This window comes from Mercenaria mercenaria, chromosome 11 (genome assembly GCF_021730395.1).
Source record: "Mercenaria mercenaria strain notata chromosome 11, MADL_Memer_1, whole genome shotgun sequence".
NCBI lineage: Eukaryota > Metazoa > Mollusca > Bivalvia > Venerida > Veneridae > Mercenaria > Mercenaria mercenaria.
Genome location: NC_069371.1, coordinates 42485756 through 42505024, shown reverse-complemented (window position 1 = coordinate 42505024; position 19269 = coordinate 42485756). Strand labels below are relative to the sequence as shown.

General features: G+C 31.9%; 1 protein-coding gene across 6 annotated transcripts in view; it reads right to left on the bottom strand.

The window, feature by feature from the left end:
* Positions 1 to 7897: 7897 nt before the first annotated feature.
* LOC123531486 (corticotropin-releasing factor receptor 2-like) overlaps positions 7898 to 19269 on the bottom strand; it is a 124878-nt gene continuing 113506 nt past the window's right edge. For 3 of the 6 annotated variants that reach the window (XM_045312494.2, XM_053517260.1, XM_053517259.1), the window contains exons 12-15: positions 19046 to 19087; positions 16514 to 16630; positions 12353 to 12376; positions 7898 to 10799 (exon numbers count right to left, since the gene is read on the bottom strand). In XM_045312494.2, the coding sequence (XP_045168429.2) occupies positions 10572 to 10799; positions 12353 to 12376; positions 16514 to 16630; positions 19046 to 19087 (411 nt within the window). In that variant the 3' untranslated portion in view covers positions 7898 to 10571. Of the gene's footprint in view, positions 10800 to 12352; positions 12377 to 13977; positions 13999 to 16513; positions 16631 to 19045; positions 19088 to 19269 lie in introns of all 6 variants that reach the window. The other 3 variants (XM_045312496.2, XM_045312497.2, XM_045312495.2) reach the window with 3 other exon arrangements.

Here is a 19269-nt window from a genome sequence, read left to right as displayed (position 1 = left end):
GTCAAGCTAGCATACTTTTAAAAAGGTAAATATGAATATGTATCAAATTAAATTACCATTGGTAGTAATCTGTACCAGAAGGTGTGCTGTAGCCATTTTAAGAACTATAATAATTTTAAACTTAATATAACAATTACATAGCAAGATACTTAACAATGTCAATATTTAAAATCTTTTATTATAAAATTTAAAGATTAATTGGTTTATACAATTAAACACTGAACATTCCTTAGCGTCTCATTTTTGTGTGGACTTACCGAACAATTTTCGTCTATTTCAGAGTCATAATATTGCCTTTTCAAAGTTTTGTTATTTATGTTTGTAACTGCAACAAGAATTTATAGGCAATCACAGAAAGAAATATAATTATGGTAATTACCAAAGTCTGTATTTAATGATTTTGCGAGAACGCTTTAACAGTTTACAGCTAAATATATTCATATTCAATGTTATTTTAAGTATGTTTAGATTAATCCATTAGTGTTGCAGATTTCATGTAAATTAGGATTATTAATGATCAAAGATTTCATTCAAAACCTGAAATTGACTTGCAAAACGCATACAATGGCGACTACATTTGGAATTAGTTAAATTCGATTTTGGTGGAGGCTCTTCCAGTGGATTTGATTTTGACATTTCTAACAATTGATTCTGCTCGAGGTTAATGAATTTTAAATTGCATTACATCTCTATATTTTTCAGAAGCGAAGGATTTTCTCTTAGATTGAATCTGATTCAGTAGTTGCAAAGTTATAAATTTTGTGTTCCCTTTAGTACGTTTATTTCCATAAACATTCTTACTCAATATGCACTTTGAATGAAAATGAGCCCACAAAATGTCTACATATATCTAGACTTTTAAGACAGTTTTCACCAAGCTATTTATGTCCGAGGGTGATATATGAATATTTGGATTTGATTAGCGATCTTATAATGAAATACATACATAACCAAGTTATACTCATTAAGTACATCTTTTGTTTGCTGGCAGCCTATATAGTGAGACACATGGTAACGTTAAAGAAGGTACCACACTCTTTAAGTATCGAAATACATTAATTTATGTTCATAAAAATGTATCTGTTTTCATTTGGAGCTTTATATAATCAATGTCATATACTTATAGTCTTAACGTCAAGTTCATTGCGGCACTTTTAAAACCCTAACCAAGTCAAGGGACATAACAGTAGTGTTACTGAGTGAAATCTCCTTTTTATTTGAAAATGTTTGGTGTACAACCAACTTTTTAATAATTCGTAAAAACTATGATTGATGACTAAGATAATAATAGATTAGATATTTTTAGGATTATAACATTAATCTATTCTCCTTTTGTTGCTGATTTCATGTAAATTTGGATTTATTAGTTCATTGGAGAAAGATGGCCGAAGATCAATAAACGACTTTGTTTTAACATATAATGCAACTTCACAATCAATAATAAAATCTGTAAAAATCCACAGTATACTAAGTACCAAACAGTTGTAACATAGAGAGTAGGAAGTATCACAATTTCTGACATCAAGACAATAAATAGCAGATTTTTCTATTGCAGGTACAATCTTCATTCTGATTTTATTATGGTTAATCATCTTTAACATAACACCATGAGTTTTGTTTTGGAGGGAGATGGGAATTAAAGTATTAGTGCTGAGAACGAATATTTGATTGGCACTTTACGGTTATGTGTATCTTAAAACCTGAACATTACTGACTTGACAGAAAACTTTTGCTGTAGATTAATAGTGTACATTCCTTCATCACATTCAGTTCAAACATTTATTTGTTTTCTATTGAAATTGTAACATAGTTTGAGAACAAACATAGGAAAATTAAACTTTGCATTCGGGACAAAACACAAAATTTATATGTATCTAAACAAAATCAAAAATCATTATAAGAACGCTGTTTTTATGCACATGTGATATTAAAGGAACATCAAATTACATTATGTAACTAATTACTTATGGATAAAAAGTTCTGGGTATACCGGTACTAAATAGAAACACCGCACGATAGAAGAATAGTCGCATAAAGACGGATTAAAATAGTTCTCAGTTTTTTCTTGTATCATTTTGTTGCTCTTATTTTAATCGTAATATTTTGCTGAAATGAAATGGCAGATCTGTGTTTGACATTTAGGTAAAATTTCGATAATGAAATAATAGCATTACCGAATTTGTCATTGAATGTTAGGTCCTACAACGCTTCTACAACTTGGGTTCCCATGTTTTAGCTGATTTTACGGTGTGTTTCTTTATCTGAGAATATCTTTCTTGCATCAAATATTACCCCCAATGTTCTTTCAATTTTTATTCAACAGTGACAATATTCTTTAAAACAATATAAGTTACAGACATTTCCAATGGATCCTAGTGTGTTTTATATAGAACAAGTGAATGAATTATTGCCATCCAATACAAAGTCCCCTACTGGAAGGCACCTAATTTCCTCTACTGCAGTATAACATAATAAACTGATATCTGTCAATGATGTATAAACAATATTGTACTACATATACAATATGTTATAACAACACACTTGGATTAAAATGTGCATATATAAAAACCCACAGTTGTTTTCATATTGAATTTTTTTGGCTGATTATAAAAATGTTATCATGTAAGTTATTTATAGTAACAACAAAGGGAAATTAATCTTAAAAAAAAAAAATCTATATAATATAAGTCCACAAGAAACTCTTTACCAGGTAGAGACTGATGGCACATTCTCTCATTTACTGCGTGATGTGATTGATATAAATAAACAGAATCTTTAATTAAAGGACATATTGTGTACAGACGAATAAAACCATTTCTTTCGTCTTGCCCGCAGTCATTGTTGTTTTCAACAGCTTGCGTCTACTCAGACAGCTGAATTAAGTCATTGAAATTATTTCAGATTTCACTAAAAACTTTTGATTTCAAAAAATATTAGAAACAATTTATGTATAAATATGACTGTAAACATTTAAGGTATAATAAACGTACCAATTGATAGTCTCCATAATGCGTCGAAGAGATCAGATAAGATAAAAGTTGTCGCTTCATGTTCCTTGGTAAATCACTATTTCTGTTAATAGATAAATGGGTGCTAGTTTGGTATCGATATTCAGTCTTATTTTTTTATGATTGACGAAACTGATAGCTTCCTTGTAAAAGATAAGATGAGGGTTTGGTTCGTTTTGACTTAAACTACGTATTACTACACACGTAATAGTATCCATACATATGTACTGTTTTGTAAAATGCTAGAAAAATATTTGATTCTTCTTTTTTCTCTCATTTTTTGTAATATAAACACATGTAACAGCCTCGTACAAACATTTGTCAGATTGTATCCTCATTCTGTCATATGTTCATATGAAATGAGAAAATAAATGGATATTGTATTGTATTGTGTTGTACTGAGAAGGGTTTACAGATACCGGTTTAATAGATCAAGTGACCATTTGGATAGTTTTAACTATTCAACATTTTTATATTGACAAACATTCTGACCAAGTTTTTATTGGTACAGGCATTAGGCGTCAGGTGTATTCAAAAAGCAACTGTTGATGACAATATCAGCACACAATGGGCGATCACAATTTAGCTGTCCTTCTGTCAGTACTTTGTGCTCAGGTGCATGCACTTAAACAGCTAAGAGCAAATGTTTGAGGGATTGCAGCACAAGTAGCTCCCCCTAATCAAGCGTACCACAGCTCTTTGATTCATTGAAACGAAGAAGCCATTGATCTGCCCATGCCCCAAATGAATCTAAATCAGACTGTAAATCTTCACAATCATGTGTTCTGTTCACTTCTCTATAAACTTTAGTTTCTACTTAAGGATTAGACAATTTGAAAATCTAAACTGGTCTGAACCCATTTTATTATGTAAATTCCTTACCCCACCCACTTTCTTGTACACATACTGATTATTTGGACAGGAAAAACAAAAAACAGAAAAAGTGGCATGCATCAATACGTATTTACCCTTACCAAAAAAATGTAGATTGATGTTATCAAATAAATAAATACGTTTTCATCCGACTTTCTTTGAAATAAATCCGATTTTTTGTAGGAACACAATCTGGCAAACATTTGAAAAAAATGGCGTAACTGCATCAAGGGGAAATAACTTTAATGCAACTAAATATAACATCATGATATATTATAGACGATGTGTGCGTAGTATGTATTTATTGTGTTAAAAATCCATTTTAGAACAATATAGGACTGGAATTATAAGCATTCAATGGGACGAGGGCTGTTACATGTGTTTACATTACAAAAATATGAAAGAAAAAAGAAGAATCAAATATTTTTCTAGCATTTTACAAAACAGTACAATATGTATAGATACTATTACGTGTGTAGTAATACGTAGTTTAAGTCAATACGGCAAATATCAATATGAAGTTGATTATCTTTAGATGTCTAATTCTGATGGCAAATTTTCATGGCCCTTAATTTGATGTGCCATTAAAATATTACGAACTCGTTAAAACTGAATCTGACATATTTAATGAGACCATTAATCAATTTTTGATAATTAACGGCCATAAACAGAGTATTAAAAAATTAATGGCCCCATAAGTATTAACTAATTAATGTTGAATTAAGGGGTACTTTTAAATGGCACATTAATTTCATGCCAATTAAAATTTTTCATGGAATTTTAAGGAGCCAATTTAAATATTTTAATGGTTTATTTTAAGCAGCTTTTCATGGCCATTAAAGTCATTTTAACAAGGTATATTTTACCACGGTTTTGATATACTTATTTCATGGCTTTTTAATATATGGCGTTAAAACTATGGTCATGAAAATCCCATTAAATAGTAAGAAGTAATGGGTGTATTTTAATGGTGACCTGTTAAAACTCTGTTAAAAACGTTTGAAAAAAATAAGGCCAATTTCATGACCCTTTTAATGGCATGTGCATCCAGTAGTGTTTCACAAAGATCGCCAAAATCAGAGAAATAATAGTGCAAATCAAAGGCGTTATTTTCGATAAGAAATCAATGTTAATGTTCTATTCAATATGAGACTACATAAAATAATCAGACTAATTAGAAGACATAGCGATCAGACTTGTTTCTCAAAACTATAAGTAGTAATATTTTCTTTTCGGGATGGAAACACTATAAACAATGAATTTAAATTTCGTTAAATACTATAATGAGCTTCTTTTATTTTCACCAGCAGTTTTAAATTAAATTATGAAATAAATACTAAGTCGTATTTAAGGTACTGAACCCGTAATGACGATCGACAATTTCCGTTCACTTATGTATTCTTGTTATGCATTCTTTGGTTGCTATGAAAGGACAATTTTCTGTTATAGCCGAAGGATGCCGAAATCGCATAGGAAAGATACGTAATCGCCCGGAAATTGCCGATCGTCATTATGGGTCCATTGCCGTAAGATATCGGGATTAGCGATTCCTGTATACGGCGGAGATACATGCCGATTTTTTACAATCCCGTTAGGTCTTGGAAGCAAAGCAATATATTGTAGATAGATAAGATATTGGTGATAGATAAAAGCAAATTAATGTTGGCTCCGAATGTAACAAATAAGATCTGGCCAAAACTGCCTTGTCAGCTTCTTTAAGAAGTGAGTCATTTTATTGTGCGAGTTAATGTCATTTTTGATACTAGAATTGTAGGGAATAAACAAGTATATGAGATTATTCTAGTTCAAATTTTCGACATAAAATTCAAAGATTTTACTAACTTTATGAATACTTCTCTACTTTCATGACAATAAATTTGAAAAATACGGAGTAATATTTCGCTGCCTTACAACCGCTTTAGATAAGTTATAATACAGTTATGTATCCTAACAGGCTTTTTGAATATAAAGTGGCTATAAACATAAAAAAATGTTTTCCTATATAAATCTTTTAACCTATCGTCTTGATTTTTCCCAGTTCGGCGTAAAAGAACAAATATTGCGTTCCTGAGGGGGTGATAAAGAACTAATCAACCACTTGATACATGAATAAAAAGCCTCGGCTGTCGCCTCCCCCGATACTCGTATTTCATTGGTTTGACTACATACTGAATTTCGTATCGACCTCTCAAGAAAGAATAATATTAAAATAAATGTCAAATACATGGTTTTAATATTTGATATTTCATAATGTTCTGAATGACATGTTATATTAAGTTGAAGATTTATTAATATGCTAGTCAAATGACTGAGAATAAAAAAATATATACGAGACAAAAAACAGTGACAAGTGTAATAACTTACTCGAGGTCGCAACTACCAACTTTTGAGAAACATTTCATGTCTCCTGGTCTTGATATATACTTGTATTGAACGTTTATCTTCGTTTTTAACGGCAGTGAACTTATATATCAATAAATCAAAATTTTAAAATGTGGCTATGCATTTATTTGACAGGAAAAACTCAGTTATCACGTGAAAAGTCTGACAAGCTTGTAAACTCGTGAAAACGAAACCTCTTCATGTTGAGGAAGCAATTTGGATTAAACATGTAATCATCATCTTTTGTTTGTCTTACGCATCTATTTTGAGATATATACGACGCAAATTTCGATTCGGCCATTTGTACCAGGGCAATGGCAATAATTCTGATGTTACTGATTGATAACCGAGGTATTATTCAGTATGCAGACTTATGTCACGTCTGCAGTTGACAATTTGTTATTGAAAAATTGACACAAAATCGCTACAAAATCTACTGGTAGACCCATATTTACAGTATCAAGGATTGTAATTTTTTTTCTTTAAATATATGTCAAAACCTTTGAAAGTATACATCATTATATTGTCAAACAATCTGATGGTTGAAACTTTCTAAATTTTCAAATTAATCATGATTAATCTTGATAACTTTTGATTCTTTTTTTTTCTTTTTTTTTTTTTTTGGCCGAGAAGGATTTTGATAGGATACTTTCCATTATAAATTTCAGCCATTTTTGAACTCCGTGATGTCTTAATTTGTGAATTGGTAATTATTTGCCTGTTATTGCATTTAATTTACCTGACCGCTAATGGCTGTTTTCGGGATTGTTGGCAGACAAAAGACCATCGCGAATATTATCTATCTGCTGTAATAGATTTATTCTTAGTTAAATATGAATGGCTTTTTGAAGATACTACTTTATTTTTATGAAATTATACAATTACTATGACTGATTAACCTGTCTTAAATTGAGACATTTTAATGTGTGTTTCCAGTTAATGTTGCAATATGCACCTGCTATGTGTTCGGTTTGTAAGAGGCAACGTAGACCTTGTTTTAAATTTTGAAATAGAACTCAATCATTCGATAGAGGGTTAATTAAGTGGTAGCGCTCAAAAATGCAATTTTTCTTCAAACAATATTATAATACATGTAAAGACCTTGTTAAGGACTCATTCATTGGGTGATTGTAATACTTAAGTTCCCTTTTTGCAACTGTTAATACTCAGTTGTCTGAAGATATTGGATTTAAATAAGACTGAGCTCATCAGATCCCGAAAGAACACATATCAAATGTTTCTGTGTGTGAAAAATATATCATTTTGTAGTTAAAATGCATTCATTTATTCACAGTTTGACTGATACCTTCCAAGCACAACAATGGAGTTGTAATTCATATAGATGTCTGGGACTATAATACGTACAGTTAGAATGAAGGAGGATGCATTGAAAGCGCAATCCTATAGTCCCCGAAACTGGCGGACTAAAAAAGCAAAATATATTTCTGTTTGCTAAAGTTCACACTTGAAAGAGGCATGAAAACAGACCTTTTATAATAATTGAGATACAAATAATGTACATGTATACGTTTCTACATGTATCATAATCGGCCCTTCTGTTTCCAATTGTTAAAGTCTAAATAATGGACATAATAACATGTCGCAGAAGTTTGGTTTCAACACAACAAAATCAGTACTTTTGATAATTTATTTTTTCTCCGTTTTATTTACAATATAATATTTCATATACATTTGTAATGCGTCAATATGTACATCATATTATATTATTTGAGACAGTTGTAAAATCATTATAATTTAATATATAACAAATAATATACATCATTTGCACAAATATATTTTGCGGAAGTTGATTAAAATGTATATGTATGAGATATACAATGAAAATGTTAAAGTTGTTTTCATCTGGTTCACACATAAAGCAAACTGTTATAGAGTTAAACATCACACAAGAACACTTTGTCAAATTTATATGTAGTAATACTTCATATAATTGTAAAAATCGATAATTTGATTAAGTACCATTGATTGTCAACAAAATTTAAAGTATACTAGACCCAAATTTCATATTTCAAAATATGAGCCACGCCACGGGAAAACCAACATAGTGCCTTTGCGACCAGCATGGATCCAGACCAGTCTGGTCAAGATCCATGCTTTTCGCTGTCAAAGCATATTGCAATTAGAGAAACTGTTAGCGAACAGCATGGATCCTGACCAGACTGCGCGGATGCGGATCCATGCTGCTCGCAAATTTTCTCATTGTTGGTTTTCTCATGGTGCGGTTCATATGAACAATTACCACGTATATTTTATGTAAACATAAAATTAATAAATTTAACAGTTTTAAATAGTACTAACTTAATCCATGTAATAGCCAAACACAATAAATATTATAAATGTGTACTAACGCTAAAGAAATGGAAGATTTTTAACAATCGACTGCTAGTGTATTACTTTTATTATGAATTTAGTTCAAGATAATACAATTTCGTTATATATCTAGTAAAGTTAGATAAATTTAATGAAGATTTTCTACTTTTGAAACTAATATCTAACAATAAAATATGTTACTGGCAGATGGGCATCGATCAAGATTTCACTAACACGAAACATGATGTAATATAGAAAAGCGTATACCTTTAACGATAAATAAAATTCAGCTGATATGTTTTAATTCTTACTAAAGAACAACTTGTTCCACGTATATCAACCAAATCCGGTAAAATGTAATTGCGGATAGCTGAAAAAACTTTTTGTTTATGTTTACTGGAAAAGTCTATTGATTTGTTGAAATTTTATACATATATGTTTTTTATGTACATATGTTGCTATTATACGTACTAATAATGTTATCTATAGTTTTAAAACGACAAAATAAATAAAAGGAGTCAAAATGTAAACGAAACCTTTTTGCAATATATGTTAACCATCAAGCAGAACATTTAATAGTTATACATAACTGTTGTAGCTGTTGTGAATAATATACATTCAACCCCTTCACTTGTAAATGCGACATGCAATTTCGGTGGGGTATAGCCAGTAAGACAATTTCTTTTTAGGGAATATTTGAATCATCTGTACTGATTAATCCCTCAAAACTTTAACTTTGACTTAGAATAAGAATAGACCAGAAATATGTTTGCATGCAGGGGTGGGATGCCAAAACTGGAGTTGAGGGGGGGGGGGGGGGGGACTAAATACGTAGGAAAGGCAAATAACAGTATTACCTTAAATGGTAATATTCGCTATTTCAAGGTTCAATAGCATTTTTATTCTTCGTAGACCATATTTCTTCTCAATATACGTATATACAAAAATATACACAAACTGGATCAGAACAAGAAGAAATAGATTCGTGCCTTTAATAAAATACACTTCTGTTTAGTCGAAGATTTCAACTTTCTTTCACGTAGTTATTTTGAATTGTAATTATGGTTATACAATAAATCGGACGTCCTTATCTTTATTAAGGTTGTGCACCCATAATTCTCATTAGGCAATTCGGCATTCTTCAGACAGAAGGAGCTCAACGCGTACATATAACTTTCCGTAAAGTCCGGAAAATGCCGAAATCACATACGAAGATTACGTAATATGCCAACAGTCATATGGCATACGGTTCTACTACCTAAATACAGCAGTTGAAATGTTACATCTGTTCGTTTTTTAAGATATATTTGTATTTCTTAAAGTTTAGAATTCAGTCTGATATATCATAACTAAAAATGCAAACATATATGTTTTGTAACATTTTTACACAAACATAATTTATACAAAAATAATTTTGAAAGGCAAATGATAAGGAAAAAGCTATATGAAGTATACACATCCAAAATAAAATAAGAGATTGCTTAGACAAAAGTCACAATTTAAAAATGACTGGATTTCTTTATAATTTCAGCCATGTCTTCAAGCATGCAAGACTGGGAAACATGTTATTAAAAAAATACAGTAGATGACTGACGAACCTGTTCAAGTTACTTCATTTCCATTTACTTTAAAGGAGAATGATTTGTTGTCACATTTGATGAATTATAATTCTCTGTTTTATTATAGGTCCGAAGTATTTAAATAAAAGCAAAAAAAGTACGGAAAGCATTGTCGTTAAACATAAGCGTCCATGCTAAAAGATCAAACAAATTAAGACAAAAAAAAAGAGTTATCAAATTAAGTACTCGTTTTATTCTACTTCTGAATAAGCATGAATTTGATATCTTATTTTTATAGCATAATGTGATATTAATATAACACTCTGAACCACATTCAATCTGCAGGCGCTCGCAAATATCGTTTTTGGTTTGGAGTAATTTTCCAGAATCACGAAATATATTTATTACTTGAACAAAATCACAACACTGTCTCGCGTTCAATATCATATCCAAGATCAAAATGCACTGTACCGTTATTATTATTCTTCTTTATAAATGTCGGTGTCGTACTTGAGTCATTTGTGCTGCCATTTGTGACCACGTGATTAGTCTCCGGTGACGTTTTGCTGTTTTCTATCGTCTCATTTCTAAGTGCGAGATTTGCCTGTAACAATCGGAGCTGCTCTGCTTCGGTCGTCTGTGGACACTTGGAGAAAAATGAAAATGTTTAAATTTGGTGTCTTTTTACTTTTGAAAGTTTCACTAAAAAGTCATGTGTCTAGACTTTTTCGAGATTTAGTACGTCCTAACAAATATTGAAGAAAATATCAATACTTAAAGGTCCATTACTAAGGGAAAGTGAGTTGGCAATTTTTTTCATAGCCAGTGCATAGACTTCTGCAAGACACTAAATAATGAAGATTGTCAGGTCAAAATTTACAGAAGGTCTTTGGAACTCAAAGAAATGTATGAGTATTATGTTGAAATTTCAATGAATCCACAGAATGACCCCCCAGGTCTTTTTAACTTTCTTCATACTTCATATAAAAATAATTGTACATATACTGCGATTTATTTCGAATTTCTACATACCAACTTTCATTTTCCAATAAAATGAAATAGTTTCTGTGCTTTTTAAAAGAAATTAAAATGTTCACTTTCCTTAGTATTGGACCTTTAAAGTACAATATTAATACCAAATACAAAAACATAACTGAAATACCTTGAAACAAATAAAATAAACTTGACAGCATAACCGTATACATGCATCTTTGAGCGCATTGTAACTCAATAATTAAACATGTTCCTTTGTAAAAATATGCGTGGTTATATTTATTTTTCCCATTAAATGTACAGGACCAGTAGAAATAACCGGAAATTTTCCTTCGATTTTGTATTATTCGTATGCGGTTTCAGCATTCCACGCCGAAGGATGCCGAAATAGCATACAGTCAATACGTAATCGAACGAGTGTCATTACGGGTCCAATACTCTAAAAAATGTCTTTCATTTGATGTTGAACTCTTGTAGCATATCAAGCACACTTTTTTCATTAATGTAAAGCAATGTAAATGCGCGATTACAATTTTGCAGTTTATAATCACATGGAATAGTTTTTGTATTAAATAATTATCATGTTTATTTCCTCACATGACAGAAATCTACATAACATGCGATGTTTTGAACACACAGCGGTGATGGCCAAGTATTCAGTGAAGTCAGCGACCTTCACCACTCGGTCATGGAGACCACTCAAAATATCACACAACACAAAATATCACAAACCACAGGCAAAATTAGTAGAAAAATGTTATTAATAACTCCGACACACCACACGTCACAGCAAGTTAACTGTTAGTCAACTAAAAGGTATTACATATTCTTGCTTTAGTATAGTAGTCTACATTAATAAATTATCATATACCTGTGTTAACTGGAATTTAAAACTGTTTAACGTAAGAACCTTCCATAGAATAGCGTTACTTTGTTTATTATCTCAATAACACACGCATTGATTTGTGATTATTCTACATTCCATAAGGTTAATCACAGGTACAAAATAACTGCATCATCATATGAGTCAAATGTTACGTTTGGTCGGCTTGTATCATTTCTCATTGCTGTCGGAAAGCACATATCGCGCTTTACTTTCAATGTCATGTAAAGATACATAAGCCGACTTATTAAATAACCAGTATGTACATTAGTAGCACGTTATGACATTCCATCTGGCATTGTTATACTGCACTACATTCTTACCGGCTTTTCTGTTAGATCATCGTCCTATCCAACGACAAAAACAAGTTTAAAGAATATACAGGAGACATGCATGCCGAGTTAAAGGATAATTGCATGGTATTTGTTTCACATTCCAAGTTACTTATTTTTCAAAATTTTATATAACAGTTGTTCAATGAAATTCAAACTTTGTAACGAAAATGAAACCATTATTCTCAAAAGCACATTAATTATTAAATATTAAACATTAAATAATGTTTACTATAGGACCTTCCTTTCTGATATATATTTCTGATAAAAACATATTTTTCATATGTATGGACATGTTATATTTTCAATGTCGTTAAATAAGTCTGAGTCTTATTTACAAAGGCAATATTTTTAAACATTGGTAAACATCCAGATGACTCGTTTAATGGCAGTAGAGTTGTGTGGAATGTTATACATGTATATGACCAAGTGCTTTCACTCAAATGACAACAAGAAAGAACAATACAATAACCTTATGCAAAAAAAGAAAATTGATTATAGATCTGAAACAATTTGCTTACGAAAGATCTGTCAAACAGCTTAGGATATTATCTCAAGACAACTAAGTTTAATTTATCCTCTTGATCTTCTCAATGCAAGCTACAAAACCTTAGATTTTAATAAGATAATAAATGCACATACGCATTTCAGCTCTTTGGTATTAATTCTGGTTGTGGTACTTAGCTATAAACATGCGATCAAAAATAATGTATTTCGGTTTAAATACTAATATAGTTAATGCGCCATCTATCTGGGGAAGCAAATGCAATTGGAAAGAGATTTGCGAAATTTCGATGAAAACAGCTAAAAAAAGATTTTACTAAAAATCACAAAGCTAGTATCGATAAGCATTATATTTTCAAAGAAATGCAATTCACAAAAAATACTCTCATTGTTAAAGCATTTTATTGTTATTGAGTGTACCATCGATCTGGTATTCTTTTGCGAAAATTTATCATCATTTTGAGGAGCTATAGAAACACGGCACTAAGCAAAATGTCCCATTTAACTGAACGTATCTGCGTAATCATATCTATTAAGTCCTGTTTTTATATTGTAATTCTAAATCTATCAAATATTGCCTTATTATCATGTATATCAGACTTTCAGTTTGTTTGCTGTGGTTCACTGATTAGATAGTTACATTTTTTTTTCATTTTGTTCGCTGACGTTCAGTGATCGAAATTCCACTTGGTTTACTATAGTTCAATAATTACGTACATATCTATATCAGGCTTCCATTTTGTTAACTGTGGTCTAATAAATATCTACATATCTATATCCGGCTCCCGTTTTGCTTATTGTGGTTCAATAATTATCTTTGTATCTTTACAGATTGTCATTGTTTTAACTGTAGTTCAATAATTATCTTTGCATCTATTTCAGACTTTCATTGTTTTAACTGTGGTTATAATAATTATCTTTGCATCTAGATCAGTCTTTAACTTTGTTTGTTGGAGTTAAGAGTGTGTGTTCTTGATAACGAAATGTCTACCTAGTTTCACTGGGTGCTCATTAGTATCAGATCTAGCAAAATAAAATGTACTAGCGAATTTTGAAACGTACAGCCCGTATACCATACAATACAAAACATGCTAACTAGCATGCCAATTTACCTATTTTACGTGGCCAATAAACTGCAAAATAATATCAAAACTCTTTTCAAGAATCTGAATCAAAAGAAGTATTAAGATTCAATATTTATCTGAATCACTGTTGCGTACAGCTGTCAAAGTTATAAATATACGGGTACTTAAGGTATTTGCTATATAAATATACGGGTACTTAAGGTATTTGCTAAAATCATTTAGTTATATATTTCCAAACATATTCTATAATATCATTATTTAGCAAATTTACTACATGATTTAGTAAACAAAAATGTTGTTTCTTTTTATAGTTTAGTTTACTCGACACGTAAATAATAAATATTTACATTATGAAATAACAGGCATTTCTTTACATTCATTCATTAAGAAGAGCATATTAATAAAAATTGACAATAATTCAAGGTGATATACGCGCGTCCAAAAGCAATCTAGGACAATTTTTTCCCAGGAGCATGATTTCAACAAACATGGCAGAGGACCTCTACACAATGCTACATGCCAAATATCTAAGCTCCATGCCCTGCGATTTTAGACAAGAAGATTTTTTCTCTTTCTCTTGTTTACAGTCTATGTTAAACAACTGACCCCATTGGCGATGCCAGCTTTAACTCATGGGGGCACGATGCGAACGAACATGATAGAGGACTCGTTACATAATGCTAAATGTCAAATCTCTAGACCCTACCATCAGGTTTTAAGCAGAAATAGTTCAAGTTAAAGTTAGTCTACGTAAAAAGTAGACACAAGTGAGGGGTCAATTTAAACCCCTTGTGCAAATTTGAACAAACTTTGTAGAGGACCACAAGACAATCTTGCGGATATAGAACAGAGGACTCTGGTGACTACGGTATGTTGTCAATCAGAACTACATGAACAAATTTATCGAGGCTGTATTATATATATATGGAGTTTTCTTCTGATTCTGTGTCGTGTAAATTTCATAACCTTACTAAAACATAAGAATGTAATTATTTTGCTGTTTTCAGTTAGCAGCACAAAACTTATAAAATGGCATAATTAATGTTCATGCAAGTTATCACATCCATATACAATATACACTTTGTGAGCATTTCTAGCCTAACTCAACATTAGCAATTTCTTTCTTTTGAATCTAAAAATCCGTTCGCAGTCTTTTTTGCTAACCAGAATGAGTGCATGCAATAAAAAATGCAAAGCTTTTAAAACGAAAAAAGTCTAAAGTATCTACTAGCATTAATAATCAGGTGTGCTTTCAAAACGTACTCTTTCATTATATCACATCTTTTTTTCTTTCTCGCGCGTGTGCGAGCGCGCATATTTTCATTTTTGGTAAAATGTATAGAAAATTCAAAAGATTAAAATATGCCCCTATGCTTTAACAGTTGTGTGTACAAAAACTATATAGAGATATAGCTGGAATGGCTTTACTTTGAATCTCACTTAGAGGCTTGACCTAATCACAAAGCTTGTAAATCTATATAGCAAGTGTGATAAGAGAACGTAAATGTTAGTGACGTAATCACGTGCAAAATATTTATATTCATTGCTGATAATTGAATGTCCCTTTTGTTGTACCATTTGGCAATCATTAATCTAGGTGCACAGAATGTTGGACATGGTCGCGAAAATTGGCGGTCCAGCTTGTTCTGAGCTAGAATTAAGAATGACAAAATGACATGCTGAGGTAATAGATCGCTCCGTTTGAACGCAATCAAAGCATTTTAAAATATCCATATCTGAGCGTCATATATACTCAACGTCCTTCAAACGTGGCTTTTCCTATTGGATATTATCATTGTTATTATGTCCTAAATGTGTTAACTTTCATTTGCCATACTAAGTAGAACATTCGTAAACTCATCTTATAAACAGCCCGTTTCAAAATTCAAACCGATATGATATCAATTTGTCTTAAAATATGTCCAGCCATTATTAGACCAGGAAGGTACAGGTTTAGCAAACAAGGAGAACATTTTGAGGCGATAAATTGCTGGATTACAAACCAAGCAAAACACGAAACGGATCAACAGAACACCATCAAAGCGGAAATTGCAAACGACAACATTTATATACATTATACGCGAAAAAATATTATCTCAAGAAAACATGCTTAATATCGAGAGCCAAAAAATACAAATATCGATAAAGTTTCGAATCATAGCATATTCCTCGACATTTCCATGCCCGCAAGTGTGTTAACATACTTCCAAGCAAACATCTAGTTACACTGTACTTTTATATCTCTTCTTCAATGAAACCAACCGGAATGATGGCTAATGGGTAGGAAAGGTAACACCGAAACATATCCTATCTTACATTACTCATCATCTTCCATATCAGAACAACAACAACAATAACAACATTTATAATTTGACCCTTCTTCGTCACTCTGAATGCACGTGCAAGACACATGGTGGCTTTCCTCATGCTCGTGATTATCAAACGCATAGTTATTCAAATGATTTTGAAGGTGCTTAGGACCAATGTTAGACATGTCCTCTACAAAAGTATCTCGTCTTAAATCGGGACACATTTTATTTTTTAGCGCACGCAGTGGATGTACCTCAGTCCCGGAAGGAAGGAAGAATGATGACGTCCTGGAACTCCGTCTTCGTCCGGAAGGATGACGTCCATGACGGATTCTATAGCGGTACCATTTCTGCTTTATTACACGTCTGACCTAAAATATATATGAAGGTTTATATCTTACTAGGGTACTTGTTACAAAACTAATACACAAAGACATAAACTGATATGGACAAAACATTCAGATATCCGTAAGACAAACGCTAAAGCTTTAATTCAGCACTGAGACGAAACCTTCGAGACAGTCACCAGAACATTTGCATTTAGGCATTACCAACTTAACTGATAGAGTTGAAAGGTCATTTTTATATATTGTAATGTATCATTACTTATGAAGCAAGTGAATGAAGTATTGCCATGCAATACAAGTCCCCTACTGGAAGACACCTAATTTACTCTACTGCAGTATAACATAACTGAACTGATATCTGTCAATGATGTATAAACAATATTGTATTATATATACAAATATATGTTATAACAAAACAATTGGATTAAAATTAGTCCCAAAATATCTAAATTTGTTTTCATATGACATTATCAAAAAGGTATCATATAAGTTAATTATAGTAACAACAAAGGGAAATTAATCCTTAAACATCTATATAATACAAATCCACAAGAAACTCTTTACCGGGTAGAAATAGGTCAAAATACACCTAAATACTGTGTTGTACAACAGAAAAGTGGTCTCGACTCTTCCCTAGGGCCAGTAACAAATAAGACACACTATAACCTATTTATAGTAAAAACAAAACGACATAATTCTAGAAACAAGGGTGCATCATGGTGGTGAACATTTGTGCCAAGTTACATCAAAACCCCTTTATGCATGAAGAAGAAATGCTCCGGACAATGTCATTACTGAATTTGACGATTGCCTTTTGACCTCTAAGTGTGCCCTTGACCTTTATCCTAGGGATCTGGTTCTGGCGCATTAGAATCCGTCTTACGGTGGTGAACATTTGTGCTAAGTAATATTAAAATTCCTTTTAGGGTTGTTGAGTTACAGACTTGACAATTTAAAAGCTCTTTTGGCCTTTGACTTCCGAGTGAGACCTTGGCCTTGCAGCTAATCGCCCGGGTTTTGCACATGACACACGGTCTCGTCCTGGGGAATATTTGTGCCAAGTAATGCTAAAATTCATTTTGCATGATACAGTTATAGACCGGACAGGAAAGAAGACCCATTGACATTTGATCTCTAAATGTGACCTTGACCTTTAAGCTGGGGTTCTGGGAGTTGCGCATGACACGTCTGATCAAGGGGAAGGAACATTTATGCCAATTTATGCCAAGTAATATTTAAATACCTTGATGGGTGACAGAGTTCTGGACAGGACAGAAGAAAAAACCTTTTGACCTTTGACCTCCAATTGTGACCTTGACCTTTAAGCTTGGGGTCCGAGTTTTGTCGGTCTACAATGGGGAACAATTTTGCCAAGTAATATTGAAATCCACTCCATGGATGGCAAAGTTATGGACAGGACAGGGAAAAAATGCACTATTGACCTTTGACCTCCAATCGTGACCTTGACCTTTAATCTAGAGGTCCGGGATTTGTGCATGACACGTTGTCTTATTATGGGAAACATTTGTGCCAACTGAAATTAATATCTCTTTATGACTTGTATGTGATCATGAGAATATTACAGGCCATGTTTGAATTACAGTTAAGAACACTATAACTAGACACGTAACAGCGAGAACATAAATTCAAAGAAATGTCAAATATCTAATTTTTTAAAGACTTATATTATCTTAAGCACTTACTAAGTGCTACAGTTATATCTGGATTAATCGTTAGGTCTCATTTGATTAGCTATTTTGCAATGTTTCTTTTATTTTATGAAATGAATCTAAATTATGTAGTATAAATTAGATGTTTTGCAGAATATATAAAAATCCATTGAAAACTTAACGCATATGAATATAAAAATGCATTATTCAGTATTTTAAGACTTACAACAACAAAACGGACATAGAGTGTATTTTTATTTCTATATTAAATATTTTTATTTCTATCATAAATACAATGTCATGTCCTTAACACACAAAAACATATGTAAATATTCTACTTATGTCTTGCCAGAGTAAACAAGGTGTAAGATATCAGTTAAAAGCTTTATTTCAGTGAAAACAACTATGGCTAATGACCGCAAAAGAACGTGGCTGTATAAAGCATAATTTTAAAGAACGCGCATTTTGAGGGAAATTTTCTGACCCTTAATGACAGGTGACAGCTTATGATAGGTGACTATTAGCACATGTTCGACTATAGATTGTTTTCTTTTATCACTTTGATACATACATTTTGAGCAACAGCTAATTGATATAAGCCTTTCGTGAAAAGGCAGTATTTGTAAGTGTTTTCGGTTCAATATAATGTGGTTTATCCTAAAAAAATGTTTTGTGCATTTCACATTTGATGAAATAATACATTATGTAAGGAAGAAGGCTCACTTGGACCCTATTGTACACCGAGAAGCAAGAAATATATAATACTAACCTCTCCATTTAAAAAGCAGTAAAGGATTGCCACAAAGATTCCCTGTAATAAGATGGAAAACGTTATTGTTAAACAGGTATTGTATTGTGATGAAATGAATATCTAAGACTAGAGATGCTTTTGAGAAAAGCGCATATCTCCCACAACTGCCCAATGAAAAATGACTAGTTTCTCTGGATGGTCTAGACGAATGTATCCAATCAGTAATTCAAGGGCCATAATTC